General features: G+C 37.6%; 1 protein-coding gene across 2 annotated transcripts in view; it reads right to left on the bottom strand.

Annotated features, from left to right (window-relative positions):
- The window catches only part of LOC306872164 (leucine-rich repeat-containing G-protein coupled receptor 4-like), a 61,556-nt gene that overhangs the window by 29,418 nt on the left and 18,561 nt on the right, over positions 1-13,577 (bottom strand). For both annotated transcript variants that reach the window (XM_079420598.1, XM_079420599.1), the window contains one exon: positions 6,122-6,193. In XM_079420598.1, the coding sequence (XP_079276724.1) occupies positions 6,122-6,193 (72 nt within the window). The remainder of the gene's footprint in view (positions 1-6,121; positions 6,194-13,577) is intronic.

The raw sequence follows: 13,577 nt of genomic DNA, 5'->3' as shown, positions 1-13,577 counted from the left end.
GAAAAAGGAAAGAGAGGGGAAAACAACAAGAGACACTGGATAATACAGCTGCAATTATGATGGTGAGGACATGACAGGGGCGGCTTATCAGTCCGCAGGATCATAGGGGTTCAGCTTTTAAGTGTTGAAATATTGCCACACACAAGAAGATGGATGGAGGGAGAAAACACAGGGAGAGATGGAAAAGACTGCTGGGACACTAAAAAGTTAAAATTATGACAGAATATCTGTCTCTCTACAACCACGACACAAACCCCAAATTACACAATCAACTGCTGTCCAACTGCGTTCTTGTTTACATCAACACATTTGTTGTGGCACACCAATGCGGTTGAGTTAGCCTGCGGGAAACAGAGACGTTTTCTCGATCCACGTCTCTCTCTCTACATCGTTTGGGTTTGGCTGTGTCTCAAAGCCACCAAATTTGGCCAGGCTTCCATGGGTGGATTCTTAAGCACACACTCATTGTCACTATTCAGCAGTCTGATGCATTGAGAGGGGAGATGTCACCCCTGAGCTTTATTTGTCTGGAACTAATCTAAGTTTCATTCTGTGGTCAGTGTGTTGCCAAAGCTGTGTAGAGCTGCTCCGGTGTGTTGCTTTAGTAACCACTTCAGTGAGCTACTGTCACGTGACCTTCTGAAGAGTTCAGCAGAATTACCTATAACAAATTACAAATGAACTAATAAGGCAATGCAATGCAATACATCCAATACGGTATTGTCAAATTTTCCTACTGTATTGTTTAGGACACATCTAGACAGGCTGGATTCAGATTGGTCCAAGTGACATCATTTGGAAACCACAGACTCTGAATGGTGAATGTTTTTTCCCAGGTCAAGAGCTTTAATGGTGCACTTTCATATAAGTTTAAAACATGTACTTTCAGTTCAGACCTACATTAATTAAAAATAATTGCAGTCTTTGCAACTACTGTAGGTCAATGTAGAAATGCCTTTATATCTCATCATAAAGCAACTTTAGGTCATTGGCATACATAATACAAAATTATGATATTTTTTAATAGATTACAAAAATGTTTTACACAAATTCATGAGAAAAACATAAGTGGACCTTTAAAGAAATAGGTATTCTAAACCTGGATTTTTTTTCTTTCAGCTGTTGAACACAAAAGATATTTTGAAGAATGTTGGCAACAAAAAATACAATGGAAGTCAATGGCTACCGTGAACTGTTCAGTTATAGACATTCTTCAAAATATCTTCTTTTGTATTCAACAGAAGAAAGAAACTGATACAGGTTTGGAACAAGTGAAGGATGAACTAACAAATAAATATTGACTCAACAACTTGCTTCCCAATAATTGCCCCCCCCCCCCAACTGCATTGTAGTAATTTTAGCTGAAGGTCTTGAATTAAAATTAAAAATATACATTCACTGAACATATTAAATTGTGCTCAGCCAATCTATCAAGCAGAATTGAAAAATCTGTGTTAGCCGAACAAGCTTTGCAGCAAAAAACGCATGTACCCATGTGCCTGAGAGAAACCGGTGCTGTTGTGAATTCAAATTCCTGTGCGTGGGAGAGCGAGAGAGTGGAGCCGATACAGAAGGGCGACAGAACGTAATTTACAGACGGATTTTCTATCATTAAAGTTATGGTGAGTATAGCTACTGAGTTTTGTATTTATTAAGTCATGTTTCACGTACTACATTGTATTTTGCAGAATAACAGTGAATTCTTTACTGGTGTCATGTTGGCGTTTATAACCTAGTTTAGCCCGTACTGATCTCTCGCTAGGGGTGTGCGATATATATCATCTGTGATGATATTGTAATTGTTGTTTTAACGATGTGGGATTTCACATTATCCTGTATAGTGCAAAAAACAATGCATAAAATTTCAATGTATTTATAATTTTAAGGTATTTTCACAATATTGTTGTATATTTCATTAAAAGTATTAAAATGTGGCAGTGTTTAGTGTATCATCATTTAATATATATTTTTTTCATTTTCTTTTGTGACAACAGGAAATAAACAATTCAGTAAGGCTGCTTTAGCAATATACATTTAACAATATACATTTTTAAATGAGGTAAAACAAAAATATGTATGCTACTACTATTTAAAATATTTAATTGGGCCAATAACTTGGTTTGGTACACTTCTTTTTTCTCAATTGGCTCAACATATTATTTCTCATTGAGTCAATGTTAACAGACTGTTGCCACAATTGATCAAATTCAATAAGCAGAAATTCAATTGGGCCAATGGAAATATTTAGATGTTATCAGTCACTTTTGAGTTAGGGAGGTCTGAATTATTTTACAGTGTAGTTATCAAGCCAGAGACACACACAAATCTAGGAATATTTGACAGCTCTGTATCTGTCAGTGGGGGTGGATATGTTTGAAGAGGTGAGGGTGTGTGTGTGTGTGGTTATGATAGAAGACTGCATGACTCTGAGGCAGAGAATGTTCCTCTTGGCTCTCCACTGTGCTGTCACAGGTCACACACACAAGCACATCAGGCTAAATGCATACTGTAAATAGGTGTTCTGCTTACAGTGATCTTTTATGCCTTCACCTCTACATGAGAAATACTTTTGAAAGGCAATATCTGCCAGCTTATTTCTGGACACCCACACTTTTATACATAGCACTTTACATCCACCTGAACTCCATCTCTGCAGTCCGTCTCTTCATCTCTGAGTTTGTGTCGCTTCAACATGCATTTAGAAATGTAACATCTGCCAACCATCTACTTGTAATGAAAGAACTTATTACAAAAGAGAAGCTTAAAGGGCTCTCTGTGGTTTTCCATCAAAATAAAAGTCTGATGGATTAATATTTGAAAATGAAACAAAATAAAAATATAAGTATACTTTTAATTTAAAATAATAATAATAATAATTTTCTTAAATACTCTGTTTTGATCGTTGTACAGTAAAAAGTTACAATAGTAATATTTAGATTTTTTTTTTCTTTTATTTAGTAGATAATAATAGTAGTAATAATAATAATAATAATAATGATAATTAGAATTAGACTTATTGTTGTTGTTATTATTATTATTACTAATAGTGATATAAATCACAGAAGTTTGGCCAAATTGCACAGCCTCACAAACAAGCACAACAAAACCTTTTTGATCGCTTTAATAGATAAATTTAACATATATTTTTCCTCCAAATTATGCACATGCATTTTTTTATTAAAATTTAATTAACATTTTAATTACAAAAATATTAGGTTTTTAATTTTGCAAGGCATTTTTATGACATTATTATTAATTTAAACAATATTGTTTTTTTCTTTTGAAGGGTTATATTTTTTTCCTCTTTTTTGTATGGATATTGGCTACTTGAAGATCTTGCAATGTAAATGTAGCTGCTGAGTGGTTACAACAGTCCAGGGTGTGTTTAAAAATAAATTTAAGCCCAGAAAGTGAACTCCTGACCCTCGTGATTAACCACACCCATTGTGACCACTGAACCATAAGCAACCTGACAAAGAGCATCTGAAACAATACAGTGCCGTACAGGTCCCGGAGACCTCGCGCACCCCCACCCCATTCCCAGATAGCATACAGAGTTTTCTGAAAACTCCAGTTGTCACGGAAACCATTGTTTTGCCCTCCTTCTTCCTGCCATGCATTCCTTCTCACAATGCGTTGAAAAGCAAATTGGCCTTTGACAAAGTGCTGGAGGACTGTTTGGGAACGAGAGCTGAGGAGATTGGAGTGGATGAAAGACACACGAGGGTAAGAAAACACACTCCAATCAAACAAATAAAAAAAGGAAAAGGGAGGAAAAGAACGAACAGCGAGGGGGAGACGACTTTGGGAGCTGGTCATTTCAGCAGTCTGGAAGCGCGGGTACCTGATATCACTTAGATGTTATCTGCCCTTCCCGCAGATGGGCAGACACGGGATGAGTGAAGGAGTAAAGAAAAGACAGACACAAAGAAAAAGATCAGTCAGTCACACCCAATGAGAGTTCAGAACTTACTTCAGACATACGGATACAGCCACTCCAAAACAGTCTAAAACAGCATGTGTCTGTTCCTTTAATGTCATTAACACGCATTGAACAAGTTAGATGTAGCTTCAAAAGCCATCCTGAGATGCTCTGACTAACAGTACTTTGTAAGCTATAAGACTGTTCCAGATGTGCAGCACCACACTGATGGTCAAATCTGTTCCCCGCTTATTCTCTGTAGGTCCTTGCAATTTTCTGAAGGGAACTCTCAAGGTCTAATAGGCAGTGTGCAGCTTGTTTGTCTTATTTTAATTTTAATTCAATTTTTTATTTATTTATTTTGTGCCAGTGTTGTATACGGCTTAATTGACACTTTGTAGGGAGTTTGAATGACAATCTGGGAATCTGACCAATCATAATGCCGAAGCCGCAATTTTTGTCTGACAAACAAACCAGACAGGAGAGCAGATAAACTTGAAAAATGGTGTGTACTGACATCTTTCCACCAGTGTTAATTTTGACAGCAAATTTTGATTTAGTTTTAGTCAATCTTTTGACGAAAATGCAATTTAGCTTTAGTCTTATTTTAGTCATCTGAATTGTTTTAGTTTTAGTCGAATAAATATCATACAATTTTAGTCGACTGAATCTACAGTAGATTTAGTAGACTAAAATCTATAGGGTTTTGTTAAATTGTAATGCAATATTATTTTTTTTTTCTTTCTGTTTTGGTTATTTTTGTACATCAGGTTAAGCTAAAGCTTATAAACTAAGTGAAATAAAATGTTTTTGTAATATATGTATTTCATATATTTATATTTATAACTGGTATTTATTTAGTTATCGTCTTGTTTGAATGTCAAAAAAAAAAGATAAAAATTGAAAGCGGAGTAACCTGCTCTGTCTTGTCTTTGCTCCGTGATGTAACTAAATGGGGGGGGGGGGGGGTCTTTGCGAAGGGTCAATTCATGTTATACGTGAATTAGTGCTGGTATACTGAATATTAACCTGAGTGGATCTTCTGTGGCAATGAAGCCTCATATTACAGCATGGGTGTCGGAAACATTGTATGTGGGTGGAACAGGACCCAACCACTTTTGAAGACCAATAATATTGGACCCACCTACTTTTACCGTCTCTAATTCAGTGAAAGTGTCTGTGTGCACTTTTCAGAGCACCGTCAGTCAACTCCATTCCACGTGACGAATGCCCTAATAGATTAAACTACATTTAGCTACAGCCTTGAATTCCTCACTGCTGCTTCCTCAAATCTATTCCACTTGGCTCATTCAGAGTCCATATAACTCTATTCTGTGTTTTCACTAGTTAGTAGCGCCTGCTGCACTCCCGCGACACAGCAAAGTAAACGGTACTTTATTTAAACTTTTCGATTATTTCCTTAATTTTTATTTTTTTATTGAAAACAAATGCCTTGTGAAAAGGGAGAAGAACAATTTCGGCAAAAGGCGGACGCAAACTCGGGTCGCTCGCATCAAAAACACTACACGCTTTACCACCTGCGTCACTGAAAATGTGTTTAAATAGACATCTTTTGTAATGTTATGACGTTAGTGGGCAGAGGTCATGTAAATAACACCTGCCAACAAAATGGCCTATTCCGTTAATTAAAAGCCACCAGATTGCAGAAAATGGCATATACTCCAGTAATTTTTTTTTTCTGGGGGAGGACCCACCCACATTTATCTTGCTTTCGACGCCCATGTATTACAGCACTAAAGCATTAACAGTGATTGCAGAGACAAAGTGTCTGGAAGTTGTTCATTTTCAATGATAGTTGGCAATCTGAGGCGACATGAGCAACACTGTTTAGCAGAATTTAATTCATGAAACTGGACAGTGACACAATGTGGAAAGAAATGAAGACAATGGAGCTCACGTAATCCAACAAGCTGACACTGAGACCAGCAGCGATTTAATGGATGCCATGTGGCTTTAGCTTTAAAGTTGTTTCTACAGTTCTATAAACATTTCAAAATCTCAAAATAGACAAGAATATTCAAGAATAATGACCAAAAGATAATCTCAAATCATCGTGGAGATGTTCCATACATAATCTTTCAATGATGGTGTTTGAAAAAGGTGTCAAGCATTTATAACAAAAAGAAATCAGCATGTGGGGAAATAGTGAAAGAGAGAGAAAACAGAACTCATCCTCACAGTTCTTCCAGATAGGGCAGGTTTCTGAAGACATTTGCAGGCAGCTCAGTGATGTTGTTCATGCTGATGTCCCTATGGAAACAGAAGAACAAATGCTCGTAGTCAGCGGTTGAGCGGTACAAGTTCTATAGGTTAACACAACATAAACAATTTACATTTGCTGTTTGGATGCATTTCTGTTTGGATTTTCATTTTATGGTTCACGTTGTTTACATTGACTGCTTCATCATTTTGCATGGAAGAGAATTTTGGTTTTAAGCTGACTTACCAACATAACTAAAACTGGCCATGTGCAGACTAGAGCCCTGCATTTCGGCCCGGGCCCCGACTTTTTTTACGCCTCTAGGGCCGGGCTTCGGGCCAATTTTCACGTCATAGTTTAGACGCGGGTCGGGCCTCGGGCCTATTTTGGGTTTCTCCTTATTTTTATATTGTAGACATCCATCGATTAGTGATGAAAAAAATTGCCGCGCTGGTGGAAACAACAGGAGACCGTGCCGCGACTGAGAGCAGCTCGATGGTGTTTAGTGTCCCGCAGCAGCAGGCGCTCAAGTGACTTCAGCACAGCTGAATACTTCTGCATTCAAATGCACGCAATAGGCTTAAGCTTGCTGCAAAACCCCAGCAAACATAACCATAAATGTGTCTGCGGGAAATAGTAAGGAGATATTTGAATTATTTACCAATAAACAAATGTTTTCTGAGTCCGTGTGGCAAGGATGAAGTTGCTGATCCTGACTCGCCGTCTCCTCATTAGACGCGCCTTTAGATAGAAATGCATCTTTATTGATTATGATTAAGATTATAATAAAAGAGTTTTTGTTTTCGATTTTTTTATTTCGTTAAGTTAAGCTTTCTATAGATATATTTATCATGTCTGTGAGGAATGTATTCGCTCAGCTACGGTTCATTTTTGTGAAGCGCTCCTGTTCAAGACGGCAGAAAGCGCATCATGTGTGTTTTCTTTGTTTTATAAAAGAACTACCTTTTGTTGGTATTGTGGGTGCACACAAATACAAGTAGACCCTTTACAGGTCCGAATGATGTATTACGCTTACCTTTATCAAAAAAATAAATAAAATAAATGACGGCGTAGGCTATTTTAATTTGTTTCCACTGAAAAAAATCCAAGTGTTTGCTGGTGCCTCCATGTCCTGCAGAGCGCGCTTTAGCTTCCACTCTCCGCACAAACTCAGATATACGCTAGCGCACATTATTATTATAGCAGGTTTAACGTTTAAACATTGTTATATACTTGAACTGTTTTAGTATATCTATAGATTTTATTTTAGGCAAGTCGTGATGATAAGAGAAGGCTAAACTGATCAAACATAGGCTATGATCAGCTCATGCCGCTGGCCGCTTGGTCGTTACTTTAAAAAAAAAAAAAACTTATAGGCTATTTAACGAACAAAAATGCTCCAAACGTTTTTCTAAATTAACTTAATAAAAAAAAAAAAAAACGAAATATTATAATTTTGCCATTACACAAAAAACTGAACTATTTTAATAGCCGAAACAGTAGTATAAACTGTTTTAGGAGAAGGGGGGAAAAAAAGATGGGCTCGGGTCGGACTCGGGCCGGTAATTCTGATAAGATGTCGGACGTGGGCCGGGCTAGGGCCTAAATTTGAGGCCCGTGCAGGGCTCTAGTGCAGACACTCATTTAAAACCAGAGCTTTCTATTTTGTAGATTTCACCTCCCTCCCCAATCCAAAAAAAACATTTATTAAAAATAAACTGTAAAAAAAATAGGCATGTGAAACTATAGAAACTAGACATGTAGCATCTAAAACCTCAAGAAAAATTAAAAGCTTTTTTAAAGTATATAATTATAGTACAGTAAATGCATTTTAAATATAAAATCTAGTTGCCAACAAATGAAAAGAAAGAGTAAAATGACCCCTATAACACAACTCAAAATAGAACTACTCAAAATTCTGTCATGAGGCAACAAACAGTATTTAAATTTGACAAATTTCTTTGAGCGGTCCCTCCCACAGCTGATGTTCATGCTTTACAAGTTCAAACAGAGATCTGTATGTCTGTGACGACTGATAAGACCTGAATCCAGATCAGTCAGCAAGATCAAGCATCACGCAACAGTAATAGAAGAAAGCAGGGTGTATTTGATGTCATCAGCACTGCACTATGGTGATTTACCTCTCATCGTGCAAGTATGACATCAGAGGCTTACAAGTGTTTGGCTGGGAGTAAATGCATGAATTTCCACCTAAAAATCTATTTTGACATATACATACATATCGTTATTTCCCATCATCCCCCGTAATCTCTCCCGCTCTGCCTCTTTACCTCAGATCCACATTACTGGCACAAATCTCAAAGCATTGTGCAAATATTACAGCGACCTCATTTGTTTGACCCCAGAAATTTCTTTAGAATGTATGGTTATTAAGAAAGGGTCTTCATGACAGAAACGTCAAAGTGTGCACTATATACACCTAAATAATCTGAACTCTGTAAGATTTCTGAACAAAAAGTGCAGTGTGTATGTCTGTCACTGCATACATCAAGCCTGACAGATGTCTTTTATGCTATTATCGTGATGCTTCATAAAAGTCTAAATATAGCAAAGATAGGTTGACAAATAGGTTCATAGAGCTTTTTTGTTAGTCAAATTGTTAAAGATGACCAGGGGCTACTTTTATTGTGCTTTTTGTCATCTTGAAGTTTAATAGCCTCTAATCATCATAACTTTAGACTGAATGGTTAGAGTAACATAAAACTGTAACAGAAAAATAAAAAAAAATCATCCAGTGAGCGAGTTAATGGTGAACCAAACAATTCTCTAGGTTTTCCCTCATTCTCATTTTATCTTCTCTTATTTCTATAAAACTATCTATGTCCCTCCTTTTCTCCCTAAGGCTCCGAAGCTCTGAGCATAGAGAGAGATAGAGAGAGAGAGAGAGATAGAGAGCGAGAGAGAGCGGAGGCTGTCAAGGAGACAGAGAGATAGCATGTAGCAGCATGACAAAAATGCAGGCAGTACACAAAGTGTTTTCCTCTCTCTCTTTCTCTTTTCCATTTGGGCTGAAAGGTGAAGTGTGTGGGCAGCAAGAAAAGCAAATGGTAGATCCACAGCAAGAGAGGTCTGAACACTGACCTTAAAACACCCGCCGTTAGAGACGCCACAACACAAACTCGCAGAGAGAAAATGAGAACCAGTGCATGTAAATCATAATAAGTGTGTTTTTATGTGGCATTCGACTTGTTATACATCTCAGTCCTTTTGTTTATTTATTCTACTGTATTCCAGACAGAATTGTGTGTGCGTGATTCAGTCTTTGTTCTGGAGGAGAAGCACTGAAGGCAGGTTTTTCAGCTCAGGCTGAGATCTTGATTAGGAATCCATTATATGTGGCTTCAAAAGCCAGGCTGCAAACAGTAGACATGGAGTCTGTGTCTGATGGAGCCCAACAAACATGCTACAATAGCTAATGAGGCAAATCCCCAACCCTGAAGGAAGAGAAAAACAAGAGGATGATATCGTCCGCCATCTTGGATTTCAATACAAGGGCTATCTTGAGTCTTGAAAGTGTATATATAAGCACGAGGGCCCCTGGCCACACTGTGTATCAGATTACCCCCCAATCACACACACCGAAAGGGGCCCCCCTTCAGCTTTGACCTTCCATCGCTCCGCTATCTTTTTTTTTGGATCCACAGGTTACCTGCCATATCCAGTTACCCTTCAGGCTGCTTTCAATGGACCATGTACCACCAGAACACTCCCCTTTCTCCTCTCATTCCTTATCACTCGCTCTTTCTCTCTCTCTCTTTCCCCCTTGGTGTTGTCCCTGGGCCCCTATTTGTGCAGCGGTCCCGGTGGTCCTCTGGATACATTATGTATTACTGACAGTCCTGTTCCTCCTGTACTCACACACACACACACACACACACACACACTCCTCTACGCCTGCAAACTCTCCCAGTCTTTTGGCTGAGGAGCTTGGGAGCTGGATGAGAGAGAGAGAAAGAAGACTATGTTCATGTGTGTTTGGGTCTGTGAATGTGATCTCTATCCCCGAGTAGCAGGTTTCCTCATTAGGGGCCAGGGGCCGCACTGCAGTGACAAAGACAGGGACGGAGACAGAGGCCTACTGGAGCCGTTACCGGAGGAAACTCTATCCTATGAGACTGATAACGTGTGCTCTTAAAGAGTGTGTGTGTTTGTGACCGTGTGAGACCAGTTCTACTGAATTTATGTTCTGTTTAAATAAAGTATAATTATTAATCGAAAAAGAATCGAAAAAGTGTTGCGTCTCATTTATATGATACCAAACAGAATTGCTTAATATCCAGTTCTTACCTTAAAAGGTTTACCCAAAAAATGACTATTCTATCTTTATTTACTCACCCTCACAACTGTGTGGAGCACAAAATAAGACGTTTTGAAAATGTGGTGGAGTTTAATGTTGTTTGGACATCAGCATTGTCTAAAATATCTTACTTTGTGTTGTACAAAAGAAAGAAAGTTAAACAAGGTTGGAACGACATGACATAATTTTCATTTTGAGGATAACTTTTCTTTTAAGGAACTATTTCTAATATTCTTATCAGTGTAATGTAGTCAGATTAATTCATATTAAGGAGCATGACAAATGACAGACAAAACTTATTTTAGCTGGTTGAAAGTGTTAAAAATCTTGTTTTAACACAAATGACAGAAATACAATGTAATGCCTGTTGTAAAGGTGAAATTCTGCAACATGCTCAAACAGTTGACGATTTCAGCTTGCAAAGGCAGATACAATTTGGCATTGTCATTAAAATACTAACTCGACGACTACAAATAAGGACCACCCTAAGAGCTACAGATGGAGCGTGACTGAATGGAAAATGCATACTACACACATGGAAGGAAGAAGAAAAGCCTTGTTTTAGGAGAGCTCAGGAACATGTCAAGTCTCAACAGAGCACTGTAGATTTTCTGCCTGTCAATAAGAGTAACAAAAATAGAGCAGGAAAGAGACAGAAGCCTAGTTAAACTCATGCTGTAGGACAGAGAACATTGATTTATGAATGACAGCCTTATTTTCTATGAGGATAGAGTCATTCCCTTTTTCTAAAACAACATTTATTCTTTCAGAGCTTAACGTAGGACGCTCTCTCTTAATCATTTTGAAAGAAGCACAGCAAGCCTGTTTGTCTTTGACTGAACATACTCAGAGGTCATAAAATTTACAATTTTGCACGTGCTATCTTAGAAACCTGTGCATATTCACTAACTTAAATGCAAACCAGTTTAACATGCAGTTTTCAAGCCAAACACGCATCCATACTGTAGACATGCTGTCTTGAGATGCTGTACAGCATTGTGGCTATGGCAACCTAGAACACAGGAATGCAATTCAGTCAATGATTTTTTGCAGTTGTAATGTTATTTAATAACATGCTGTTTTGCACAATTAGAACTAATCATTAGAATATAGCAATTTATTAATGATAATAATAATAATAATAATATTATATGGAAATTATACTTTTCAACTAAATTAAAACGCCAGTAGTGAGCGTTAATGAGTGAGTCATTGAGTCGTTCATTCAAACGATTTGTTCAAACGGCAGATTCATCAGATGTTTGTGCATGGGCTAATGAAGCTTTGACTCAACCGATTCGTTCAAAACACTGAATCATTCAGCAATCATTCGGCTGGTTGCTGTGAGATGCGCTGTGGTTTGGCCAAAAATGTAAGTCACCTAATATTATTGTATTTGCTCATTGAACTGTTTATAGAACTATTTAACAGTTGTAATGGTGAAAACGTTGAGTAATGTTGCCTAACTAACTGTAAGTTTTTAAATATAAAAACTTTCCATTTTGAATTTTTACCTCAGTATGCTGAGTTTCTTAGTGTTACGTGTTTTGATTTCTCCTTACATTTTGTCTGGTTGTTATGGTCAGAAAAAAATCACATCACTAGATTTTATAAAGATGTTACTATAATGACTCTGTAAATGGTGATCAGCACCCTATATAATGTGGAAGTTACTGCCTTTTGCCTTGGAGTGACATCTCACTTTTTGCAGACAGTGCAAAAGCAGAGTAGCTACAATATCAATATAGCGGTAAAAATCAAGTTTGAGATCATTTTCATTAAAACATCTAATTGCCAGATTTCCAGTGCCCTACCTATAATTATTTTTTCTGTACAAATAAAAATCTTTAAAGCCAGTTTTCTAAGTTTCACACTCTAGCAAGTTTCACACTCTGGAGCAGAGCGGCAATCCACCAAGTGGCCACACCCTTAATTATGCAGAACTTTAAGGATTAATATAATTGAATCGGATGAGTTTGCCCTTCGAGTTGTCACGAAGGGCAAAATTAGCTATATAGCCCAAAACCACTTTTTGTACCAGGCTGTAAACATATTTTTTTCCGCTGTAAAGTTGGGCATTTTAACATGGCGAGTCTATGGGATTGACTCCCTTTTGGAGCCAGCCTCTAGCGGCCAGTCGATGAATTGCAGTTTTAGTCACTTATCTGTTGGTTTCAAGAGAGAGAGCTGGAGGTTGCCACTCTCAATATGGCCGCTCAACTGCAGGAAGCCACGCCTTCTGAATGAAAGAGCCAATCGTTAATCAGTAAAGTCAGCGCGTCACTGCAGCTGCCGTTAGAAGTCCGGGTTGCTATAGAAACAGTCAGCACTCTGTGACGCACGTTCAAGACTACGCATGTGCACTGGCTGATCTAGCCTGAGAAATAAGCTTTTTATAACACTATTTGCGCAAAAGAAACAACATTTATGACACAGTTGTTGTCCGATTTCATTGGTGATTTCAAATATGAAATTTAATCGTAAGAATTTGATGCTTCTCCATACAAAGTGATAGGAGCTGCACTTGGGATGCCCGAGAGGCGTTTCAAAGATGGCCGCCGAGTGACATGACTTGTCTTAAAGAGACTTTGGTAATATGTTAGCATAGCACACAATCTTATACAGCTAGTCAGCTAACTGTGTTCTGTAGCATATGCGCTATGTTGCTAAAACTATCTTTTGAATTTAATGTAATTATTTCCCACATCCAAGTTCCAGGTTATAATATGCAAAAGTCTGAACATTAATCTCTTATTTTTACAATAAGTAGTGAAACTTACCCCAAATAAAGGCTTAAACATCTAAAAAAAAACGCACATTTAAGGGGCTTTTGGTGAAAGTTTTTAGACAGCTTTCAAAATGGCCGCCAGACAGTGTGAACATCTGAAGACTATATCTCAGTGTGCAATGATCTGATTGACTTGAAATTATTGGAGGTATATAGTAACAAACATATCAATTGTTTAAGACATCAAGTTGGATGATAAATTATTTTTAATTTTTATAATCTGATCTCAGAAATGGAAGTGTGCTTAATGGGTACGTGAGCTTAATAGGTACGTTTACCCTAAATATCAGACAAAAAAGGAATTAGTGGTCAATCACTACTTAGAAAC

Source organism: Barbus barbus (genome assembly GCF_936440315.1).
Source record: "Barbus barbus genome assembly, chromosome: 1".
NCBI classification, from domain to species: domain Eukaryota; kingdom Metazoa; phylum Chordata; class Actinopteri; order Cypriniformes; family Cyprinidae; genus Barbus; species Barbus barbus.
The sequence above is the reverse complement of the archived record's forward strand: the minus strand, read 5'-3'. Positions and strand labels throughout refer to the sequence as shown.